The 12,266-nt window shown below is 35.1% G+C and overlaps 1 protein-coding gene across 1 annotated transcript in view; it reads left to right on the forward strand.

Annotated features, from left to right (window-relative positions):
- Positions 1-12,266, forward strand: part of LOC145661925 (uncharacterized) — a 160,524-nt gene that overhangs the window by 14,481 nt on the left and 133,777 nt on the right. The window contains exon 2 of the mRNA XM_081727274.1: positions 5,670-5,828. Within this exon, the coding sequence (XP_081583400.1) occupies positions 5,670-5,828 (159 nt within the window). The remainder of the gene's footprint in view (positions 1-5,669; positions 5,829-12,266) is intronic.

Below are 12,266 nucleotides of genomic sequence, written 5' to 3' on the forward strand. Positions count from 1 at the left end.
CTAAATCTGAGATAAAAATGCCACTACAAAAAGGTCCATTTGGTCCATTTGGCATGACATGACATCTGAACTGAAGGCATTTTTGGGTGTAAAACTAAATATGGATCTAAATCCTAAACCAAACATTACAAGATCACTTTTCATCTTGAACATCTTGACAAGTTTACGGATTTTTTTGTGCCAGGACAAAATGTAAGCATTGATGAAAGTACAGTGGAGTTCAAAGGGAGAAAAGTTTTTAAGTGCTACAACCCACAGAAGCCAACCAAATCGGGGCTACGAGTATTTGTGTTGGCCGACTCAAGTACTGGGTATATCTCAAAATAAATCCGAGCTGTACAGCTTGCTGTGTCAAAACAAATTCGAGAAAAAGGGTTAAAGGAATTAGCAGAACTTTTCCTGTAGACTTTTCTTCCTTCATCACAATTGAATATATCATTCTCTAATCGTATTACGACACAGAATAAATTTAATGCAGACAAACAGTGATCAGAATAACTAACCAACTCTATGGCCTATGTAACTCAAAGGTTCAGTACCGGGTTCACTAAAGCTCTCCATTGACTTCTATCTTTAGTCAACTAAATCTAGTTTCTACTTTGTATTTCTAATTCTACGAGATTCATCATAATATTATCCTCCCATCTGCGCCTAGAGCTCCCTAATGGTCGTTTTCCGATCGGCCTTCCAGTTGAAACTTTGAAAGCGTTCCTACTTCCTTCCATTCACGCTACTTGACATGTTCACCTAATCCTCCTAGAATTGATGACCCTAATAATGTTGGGTAAACCTAAAAAATTATGCAGTTTCCCTTTATGAAGTTTCCGCCATTCACCATTTCCGTTCCTCTTTGGTCCGAATATTCGTCCCAGGATCTTGTTCTCAGATACTTTCAGTCTACGTCCTTCCCCCAGAGTAAGCGACCGTGTTTCGCAACTATGCAGAACAGTAAGCAAGATTATCGTATTACACATTTTAAATTTCAAATTGCTCGACAGAATTTGCGACGACAAGAGATTTTGTACTGAATAATAACACGAATTTTCTGCTTTTAGTTGAAGTTTAATTTCTTCGTGAATATGGCTTTGGCCTCTTAATATTGATCCTAGATATGTGAAATTATCCACTTTATCAAAAATATTATTTGATATTTTAACGCATCCATAATTTGCAGTATTACGATCTTGACAAGCTTTCATGTATTTAGTTTTCTCTGCATTTACTTCTAAACCCATGTCCCTCCAAGCGTTTAGTAGGACCTCTGCATATCAATCTATTGTTCTCCTATCATCCCGTATTAAATTTACATCGTCAACATACGCCATAACCTTGGGAATACTATTCAACTGTATACCCTAGTTACTTTCTTCGATTTTCGTTATAGCATACTCCAAAACAAAGTTGAATAATAATGGCGACAACGTATCTCCTTGTTTCAGGCCATTCTCGACGAGAAAGGTATGGACAAAACTTTTTCTACCCGGACTTTACTTTGGGATTCGTTCAAACATTTTTAATCAATCTAATTAGCTTTTTCCGTATTCCAAATTCTGTAAAGACGTTTACAATTGTTCTCTCCTAAGTGAGTCGTAAGCCTGATCTAGAATCAGTAAATAATTGATGAACTGGAGAATTGTATTTCCACAGAATAAGTAACAAGTTTTAAAATAGAAGCAAATCACAAAGGCATCGTGTGGAATAAGTAGACAGGAGAATAAACAAAACAATGTATTGTAATGAGAAAAGCCTTCCATTGTTCACGATTATAAAATTAAACTGTTCAAATCTTGATTGAAAAGAACTATTGATTCTATATTCAAGATTTCCTGTTTCAAATTCAATTGAAGGCAATGTAATTTCATGACCTCTTTGAAAATAAAATCTATAAGTATTACATCCCACGTTTATGCCGGCTAGGTTAAAGGAGACGGTGATGATGAGAAATGAATGAAAAGGTGGACTGAAGAAAGTAATCCAAAGAAACTAGTTTTTAACTTATCTACCCTTGTGTGACTAGAAAAATTTCCTCAAAGTTGGAGTTTTTGAAATGTTACTTATGTCAAGAGTAAATGTCCTCAGAGATGAATAGCTTTCTACTTTTACTTTCTGAACTAATTTTAGAATGCTGAATCTAACAGATCCATTTTACCATTTATCTGTCCATGGGATCATAAGAAAAATGACCTAAAATCAGGGGTTTTTGAAGTACAATTTTGGTAATAATGTGCTTGTTTCAATACTTTCTAATTGCATGTCTGTATTAACTTGATAATTGTAAACCCAACAAAACTGTTTTTAGACATATCCGCTCATGGGATGAGACGGAAAATGACCGTAAATTCAGGATACTTGAAATACAGTTTATGAGAATGATAAAAGTGTTCATTTTTGGATATATTTTTAAATGCACTTTTGATATAATTTCAGGACACTAAACACAATGAAATTATTTTAAAACTATTCCATGCATTGGGTAACGCGGAAGATGACTTCAAAACTGAGGAAAATATACAGTTTTCCTTTACTGATCATAAACAAGGAATTCATACAAAAAATTAAATCAAATCTTTGAGTTTAACCTCCCACTATTATGCTCTTTAGGTAAAGGAAGGCAATGATTAAAACAAGTGAATGGTGATAAATGAATTGGTGGTAAATGAATGAATAAATGAATAAGAAACTGGGAGGAAATGGGAGTACCTTAAGAAAATTCACGGACACGAATTTGTTCACCACAAACTAACCTGGCCAGGATAGAACCAGGGACTCCACGCTTCAGAAGTAAGCATTGGCCCACTTTCTTCTCAGTAACTTAAGAATCTAATTACTATGTTTTACTCGTTTAACCCATTTATCCAGTAATCAATAACGACAGGGACACGAACACTGAGAAGAGTTAATATTCCGAAAGCTGACCTACCAAGAATCGAAGTCGGGAGCCACCAAAGACGCACGTGCTAGCCATTAGATCAGCGGAGAGGGCACTGAGCCACTGTGACCCCCAAGAAATTCATTAAAATGTTGTACTACAATTATAAACCTTCTTAATATACATGGGCACATTTACTATATAATGGGCACATTTTACTAGTTGCCTGGTGAGATGTTATGTGCTATTTTCTCGGATAGATTTATAGAGACACATCCAGGGCCTATTGATTTTTCATAAGATGGGATTTACCTTTGAGTAAATTGTACAGTTACCAGAAAGAGAAAATTTTCTACGTTCATTCCACATGTGTCAGGGCAAACATCAGCAATAACAATTACATATTATTTTTAGCTACAATAATATTCTCCCTTTAATGTATCTCTATTTCTTAGAAACATTTGCAATTTATGAGCGATAACACGTAGCAATTAATAATAGAACTAATTACAATGAGTGGAACCTTTTCTCTCCAGGGTTTAAAGAGAAATAGGCATAAAACTAATTAAAATTCAATTTTACGCATAATTAAATTTCTGCGGTCAAGTTTTACATGCTACATAGCAATAATAGAAATGTATATTTATACTATTTATAGTAACGTGAATGAAAAGCTGTACTTAGCGTGAATGAACAGCTGTAGTAAAGTTTTTTTTTTTGCATAGAAGAAACAAAAAAGTAAAGAATAAAATAAGGAATTTGCTGCCAAATTATTTTTAAAATGACAACCGAAAAGATTATGAGACGTTTTCTTTAAATTTTCGTACGTTGCATTCGGAATTAAGTGATACTTGAAATAATTAATGAAAAGATAACACTGAATTTTCGGTAACACACATACAATTGTAATTAGCAAAACATATAGTAAATTTTGAATCGAATAATAACAGTTGCAATAAAACAACAAATTAATTAAACTGAATAGTTTCAAAAGTTTAAAAAATGAATTTGTAAAATCATAATACATCTACAATCGTACATCTTATTTTATCTTAATGATCTCTCATTAATTATCAAATTTCGAGAATACCCCTAAACATTAATATTGTTTGGTAAAATTAAATTTGATATTTTTTCCAATTTTTGATGAAATACGATTTTAACATAAAAATGAATAAAATTCCTGAATAAACTTAATATGTTTGCTTTCTTTTTGACGTTGTATAAGCCAATGCTTAGGTAGGTATGTTAGTTTTTAAAAAATCCTTGATATTTTCAGGGGAAAAGAAAATTCTGTCACGGTTTAAAAAGTCTTAGAAAACTTGAGTTAGAAAAATAGAATATTTATTGAAGAATATGAATATTTGTATGAATATTTACTGAATTACCACTTCCTAATTTCGGAATATTAAAAGGTAGAACTGATAGGGAAGACGTATGTATATATATATATATATATATATATATATATATATATATATATATGAATATATGATTACACAATATGTAATGTATCATAAAAAAAGCACAAAATCTTCAATAAGAATGCAATATAACCGCATGTGGTAAGATTGATAGAATTGAGCGTTTTTTCATCTAGATCAAACAAAAATTAATCAGCGTTTCAATGTGAAACAATTTTATCTTACATATGAGATTTTCTTAACTTTCTTAAATACATATTCAGCAAATGTGCTGTATAGTGTTTCGTTCTATATTATTTACTAAGGTTATCTGTGTTTTCCTTCAAGGTTTTAAGTTCTAATTTCATGTGGGCAATCGTTGTACAGTATCACTTTTTAGGAGATTCATCAAACAGTACACATTAAGATTTGACTTTCCCATTGATGAATTAAATCCATGGTTCACACTTCAACAGCATTATTAAGTTTCTTTTTATATGTTGAGGCACATCTCGGATTATGAAAAGCCACCCAGATTTGACATCTCCTACAGGAAGGAATGCTAAATACAAGTTATTTTACACAAGACTTTATGTCTAGAACTTACCTGTAATCATCTGTGAGTTATAATTCTCGACACTCTCTCCACAGGAACTGATTAAAATGGAAATTGCGTCTAATTATTTTATTTTCCCTGAATCGTGTTTTGTAGAGGTGTGATTGCGGATTGTTTAGACTTTTGTGCTGGTTTATCATCAAATATCTCTCCTTGTCTCGCATTCACTACTTTCTTCAGGACTCTAGTGCTGTGTGTTTATAGTATTAGCAGTAGCTTTTCATTTTTGAATTAGGTAACAGGCTATATGTACGACTTGCGCACTCATCTTATATATGTCGATTGCTTTCTTTCCCTCCTTTAATAAATGTCTAATTTCTAGAGATATCACCACTCAAGCACTGGGATAAACGTGTGCTGACAGTTGACGCCTATTTAACGTTATGGATATTGTCATATATATAGACAAAAAAAAACACATTAAGTTTAGGAGTTCTACTTCATTCCTCGTTCCTCTTTTAATACTGTTTAATGTTATTAGTGTGGTAATAATTTTAATATTATCAATATATGAGTAAAACTCATCTATGTATATAGATAAGAGATCTACATGCTTTTCTCACACTTTGCACGAGCTATGTAAAGCAAGTGTATTCTGTCTCAGGAAAGTTTTAAACTGTATCGCAAATGAGCAAGAAAAACAAATTTTATTGTTGTACTGCAAATATGATTGCCAACCGTCCAGTATTTTACCGAACTGTTCGGTCTGACATTCTTGTTCGGTGTCCGGTACGATCTCAAAACTGGACGTTAAATGCCCGGTGATTTTTCCTCTTACTAGCCACCTCCAAGTAACTGCTATATCGAACGCGTAATCAGTGTTATGAAGTATCTTTTGAGTGACGAAGACAATCGTTTATCGATGAAAATGGTTAAAGCAGAGCTTATAATTTGCTTTGATATCGTTCCGTCGTGTACGGAATTTGCTGAAGAATTGAAGGTAGGAAAATTTACTGAACTTACCGAAACTGCTAAAGATTAATAGAAGTACAGTTTTAAGAGCGCAGGTAGCACTGCTTCATTCTCAGCTGCATCTTCCAATTAAATTAAGCATACACATCTAGTAAAAGTATGGAGGCATTATGAGACATTACTAGCCCCAGCAAAGCTAGTAAGACTTAAAATTACAACGTATCAAAGTAAAATAAATTATCACACGGTCCCCCGCAGGGTTTCAGACGGAATCCAACTCAAAAGTTTTAAATCACACACACACACACACACATCGTTTTTCAAGTGTATATTGCGCATGCCATAATTACATTTGCTTTTTTTGTTTTAAATACGACGTACCATTGATAGTCTTTTCGTTTACCTCAACCACAGGTTGGTTGGCAACATTGAAATTTTAAAACTTTTCTCCCCCTTGGGAGAACTGTTTTATACTTTGATAAGGTCTTCTTCTTAACTGTATGTTCTGTAGATATATCCATCGTCTTGCTCTTCCTGGTTTTCCTTCAGTCTTTCCGTCTATCAGTACTGTGAACCAATCGGAGTACCGAATAAGATGGCCAAGCATGCAGTTTCTTCTCTTCCCTATTATCTTCATGATCTATCGTCCTTCATTAGATGCGTATAGTACGCCTTCATTTCTTTAACTTTTGGTCTAACGTATGTAGAGCATTTTGCGCTAAAACAGCATTTCAAATGCTTCCAGCTTGGATATTTCAGCACCTGTATTCCTCTTATTTGTTTGTTATCTTGAACTGTCTTTTTTCCTCCATCATTTCCAATATTTCTGCATTTATCCACGGTTTATATTGGGTTCTCGTTTCTCTTTCTATGTGGTGCATTTGTAATTCCTGTTTCATAACTTCCCATTTCGAGTTGATGTCATCTCCCGCTAAAGATATCTTACTAGGAATGTACTTGAACCTGAACCCTTAAAGTGGGGGTGATGTATATAATTCCTCAAAGTTTGGGTCAAGGTAAGATCAAAACCGCTTACCAAAATTGGAAAGGTCTCAAGCATTCCGATAAGCCAGTGCAAAATAGAAGGGGGTCAAAATATCAACACAATCTTCATTACAAAGTCTATGGCTACTCGCATGAATCTGAAACGGTGGGATAGGTGTAGAAACAAAAACACAGATATGTCATTATTTCAAAAGTATAATGACTCAAAGTAAAAAAGAATGTTAAACGGTCCCTCGCAGGGTCCCAGACGGGTCCAACTCAAAATGTTGAAATGGAAAGGGATTCACCTTGAGTGTCGTATGAAAGCTCATGCTAAGTGAAAGAAGAGGAAACAAGTCTCGGTAAGTCTGTGCAAAATGTCGGTGGGTCAAAATGTAAACACAAGCGTCATTGAAAAGTCTATGGCTACTCCTATTAAATTGAAACGGTGAGACAGGGGCAAAAAAACTAGATTGTATGAAAGAAAAAAAATGTCCCAGGTTTAACCGCAGGATCAAAGACGGGGTCCAACTCAAAAGTTTCAAATGCCAAGGGGAGTAAATAAGCGCATCATGTAAAAGCTCGTGTTAAATGATACAGAATTGAATATTGGACAAGTCTCGATTGTCGATAAGCATTGCAAAATGACAGCGGATCATTTCCTTTGATACATTCTAGTTTTTTTATTTTTACCTGTCTTTTTGTTTAGTTTTTGCACCTGTCTCACAGTTTCAGATTAATAGAGTGGCCATAGACTTTATCATCAAGAGTCGAGACTTGTTTCCTCTCCTTTCAATTAACATAAGCTTTCATACGATACTCAACTTGAACTCCTTTCCATTTCAACATTATGAGATGGACCCGTCTGGGACCTTGCGAGAGACCCTGGAACATTCTTTTTACTTTGAATCATTATACTTTTGAAATAATGACATATCCGTGTTTTTGTTTTTACATATATACCACAATTTCAGATTCATATGAGTGGTCATAGACTTTGTAATGAAGATTGTGTTATTTCGACACCCCGCTATTTTGCACAGGCTTATCGTAGAGGGCCGCGACTTGATTTATCTTATTTTATTTAACACCAACTTTCATATGATATGGAAGTTGACTCCCTTTCCATTTAAAAATTTTGAGTTGCACTTCGTCTGGGACCCTGCGGAGGACACTGGGACAATTTATTTTACTTTGATACGTTGTAGTTTTGAAATGATGAAAGACTTGTCTTTCTTTTTCATATTTGTCTCACCGTTTCAGATTTTTCGGGGTTGCAACGGACTTTGCGGACATGCTTAAAGGTGTTAATAAAAATGAGTAAAGTGTTGTCCCCAAGCGGAATGCTTGAGACCTCCCCAATTTTGGTAACCGGTTTTGATCTTATCTTGACCCAAGCTTTCAGGAAATAAATACATCATCCCCACTTTGTGGGTTCAGGTTCAAGTACATCCCGGGTTAGACGTATCTTTGTTTATCGCAGTTGCAAATTCCCTTTCCAGGTTTTCCTCTCTTAGCTGGATTCTGTTCCATCTTTTGTTTAGTGCTACCACTCTTTTCTTCTTCACTCGGAGTTCGCTCTTCATCAAAACTAAATTATGGTATGAGTCAACGTCTGCACCTGGATAGCTCTTACTCTTCTTCACTTGATTTCTAAATGCTTGTCGAGCCAGTATATAGTCTATTTGGTTCTTTCTTTGTCTACTGGTCTTGTTCATGTGTATCTTCTTCTTAGTGATTGTTCGAGAAGAGTGTTTATTACAGTCAGATTATGGCTTCTGTAGAAGTCAACTAGTCGTGCACCTCTCACATTCCTTTCTCCTAGGCCGAAATTCCCAGTTACATACTTTCCTTTGCTTTCGCCGACTACTGTGTTCCAGTCCCCCATGACGAATAAATTATCCTGGTCTTTAACTTTCATTAACTTGCGCTTACACTTGTGTACAGTGAGTGGATTTCCTGATTGATCCACATATACGTTTGTAGTGAACATATCCTTTTCTTTCTGATTCAAGCACATTTTGGGAAGTTCTCTTCTGTTTGTACGCAGACTACCTATCAAGGTCATCTGTTTCTTTTTCAAAGATTCGGCTCATTTTTTAACCTGTAAGAAAAGTTATCGCAAGTAATATTCAGTCCTCTGATGAGGAAAGGATCCATCGTTTTCAGAACAATATATTCGCCTAACTGTAAGTCCCGACGTCGTTCTTAGTAGTTTTCCAGGTAGGGAAAGACTTTTAGTTCATACCGTGACTTTACAACTGCAAGCAACCAAATTTGAATCTAAATTTTTCAGGCTTGTTAGCAATACATTACATGAATTTGCATCTCATCTTAGTAGAGAATAACTGTTCATCTACACAAACATTGTCGTGGGTTTTACAATGCCTATTACAATTCTCAATGAATAAGTTCTACACAGATGATGCCAAAGCAAACTTGTTTGCTTTTAGCCTTAAAGAGCTAGTACATTTTTCACCAAATCGAAGATACTTCATTATTTCAAGAAATACTTTTCTTCCCATAATCTTTCTGTAAAACACTGGTCTATAACTTACGTTCTATAGTTCCTTTACAGGTATATCTGAAACTACACGAAATATCAATATTGCTAAAAATGAAAGTGTTCTGCAATTGACAGTGGCCAAAGAGAATCTTGACGATGTCTGAGCTTCAACAACGGGGTACATTTCAGAATGTTTCTCAACATTCTTTCGTCTATGAGCAAGCGAAAAGCACTACCAAAATCACCATCTTCAATATGATGTAACGCATACAGGTTTCTCGCGAAGGATGTCGTGTGAGACAGTATGCCCAGCGTTGTTCTGTTTGTCCCGTGAGCTGCTATAAAAATAGTTGATCGGTTACTTCTGGAAACTTCTGTATCTGTTTCCTTCCTCTTATCCGAAGAAGTAGTTTCAGTCACTGCATTCTCACTACTACTGCTGTCTTCATCGAAGCAGTCTCCCTGTTGTTTTTCCAAGCGAAATTCATTTTCACTCAAATCTTAGAAAGCACGTAACATTTTATCAGGCGTCATGTTGCTTTTGTAATTATTCATATGTACCTTCAAGAAAACTTTTATTTCTACAGAGAACAATGTTACCAAAGAGATACGAACATAATTGAAGAAGAAAATATATTCAAAGAAGTGCCATATATCTTTTCCCTTACAGCATTGAAAAGCAGAAATAAAACATTTCAAATAGCAAGTTCGTTGGAAAAAATAAAGTAAAACATTTCAAAATTTATTACTTCCAACAGAGATACTACCATATAGCGTACAACTTATAAAACAGTCCACATCAACAGCAAAATATAAATTTTTAAATGAGGCAGTCAAATTGACGGTCTGGTCCTTCTAGGGGTATACAACAAAAATATGTATTTATTTAAAATAGACGCACAATGTTTATATGCTATATCAAATCTCCCTTTAAAATAATAAAAGTCCTAAAGTATGGTTGCGTCAGTCAAAGAAATATATGAGATATAGAAAATTGTTTTACGTGATGCCGTCAAAATGACGGCTTGGTCCTTCTAGTGATATATATATATATATATATATATATATATATATATATATATATATATATATATATATATATATATATACAGTGTGTTAATGAACTATAAAGACAAACTGAAAGCGTAAGGGAAGTCATGCATGTGGAATTCAAAAATGCATATTTCATCAATGTTCAATGCGTGTGCAGTGTATTCTCTACAAGGTGCTATTCTGAGGTATGCTCCCAACAGTGTTTTCAGATATGCCCTCATTACAAGATAAGTACAAAGTAGACAAGATGTAAGCCTTGACAACAATGCACACCCAATGTTTCGGAGGGAAGTCGGTAGTTTTAGGAACCGGCAGCTTCCACGGTTTTTGTGTTCATCATGGTTTTACGTTTTTTGCACTTATAAGAGAACATCGTTGCACGCCTGTTTCCGAATATTTGAGAAAATACTTCTGACAGTCCTTAACACTTCCGCTATCATGCCAAAGATTGCATGTTTACTGCTGTCAAAGCTTATCGTTTACCTATTTTGAATCAAGCATAAAGTTAGAGCACATCTCAAATTTAGTTGACAGCATGTCTGGGAATTACATTCTGCAGGGAATACTCTGTACACCTATTTAACATTAATGAATTTTACATTTTTGAATTGTGTATGCAGGACTCCCTTTACCCTAATAACTGCCACCATCCATAGTTTCTCCAATTCAAAATAAGGCCTGATGAAATTTAGCTTTTTCGCGATTTTCGGCAGCCCTAGTTCTGAAACTATGCACTTTTCCCATAGGCTCATATGAACTTTTTCTCTTATTTTGATGTGAGTTATCACCTCTTTCAGTTAGTGGGTACAGTTCATTAACATCCTGTATATATTTTTTTACATTGTAAAATACCGTATTGCTAATAGCCAGAATGACCTACCGATTCGGTTCAAAGAGTTGATACTATGTCTCGCACCTGCTGAAGTAGGAGAGAGAAAGAGTGTTCCAGTGACCGAGTGTTCCAGAGCTACAGCGCGGTGGAAGAGAGAGTAGAAGAACAATAGAAAACGAATAAAATAGATGTAAAAAGGTCGTAAGGTATGCATCGAGTGGCCGAAAGGAGATGAGGGTTCCTCTGTTCCTCTGGTATCCGAAATAAGAGTAATACAAGTGAAAAAAGTAAGTAAAGCAAAAGATTAATACTTAAAAATAATAGTTTATCAATTGTGTGGCTGCAGTAAGATCGTATGAACAAGAGAAATATACTTGCGCTTATTACGTTAATTTTTCAGATTGTGGAGAAATATACTTCTCGTCGAAACTGTACAATGAAAATACGTATATACCCGAAAGTCCCTATGCTTTTTTCCCATAACAGTAAAGTGGGTGCTGGCGGCTCTTCCGCCGATCTCTTAACCCTCGGATACCCATGATATTTTAAAACTCCGGATTCCCAATGGGGCTAGAGATATATCCCAATACAAATTTTTGTCGTTAGAAACATCCTTATTTGTGGCATCGATATCATATTAATATGTTAGTTTGTGTTGGGTTGTTCTTTGTTAGGTTAGTTTTCTGAGTGAAGTAGCTCAAGTGGTAGAGCGTTGACTTCGCATTCGGGAGGTCGTGGGTTCGAATCCCGCTGCCGACAATCCTGACTGAGGTTTTCCAGGATTTCCCTTAGTCCTACCAGGCAAATGCCGGGATGGTACCTACTAAACAGGCCCTGGTCGATACCTTCCCAAATCCTTTCCATTCTTGTTGTTATTGTTGGATATTCAGTGTAAAATGGCCTCTGAGCTGTATCTGGAGATTGTTAAATAAATAAGTTTATTCAGATTAGGTTAGCGAAACGGAAATTCTTTTATACACTATAGAACAGTTTTAATTTCATATTTATTTTTTTTTATTTTTTTGCAGGATAGGTTGCAATCTTGGAATGTGAATGCAATATTGCAACGGTATATTGCAATAGGCTCTAAT

The sequence above is a fragment of the Thermobia domestica genome, chromosome 10 (genome assembly GCF_964235325.1).
Source record: "Thermobia domestica chromosome 10, izTheDome1.hap1.1, whole genome shotgun sequence".
Taxonomy (NCBI): Eukaryota; Metazoa; Arthropoda; class Insecta; order Zygentoma; family Lepismatidae; genus Thermobia; species Thermobia domestica.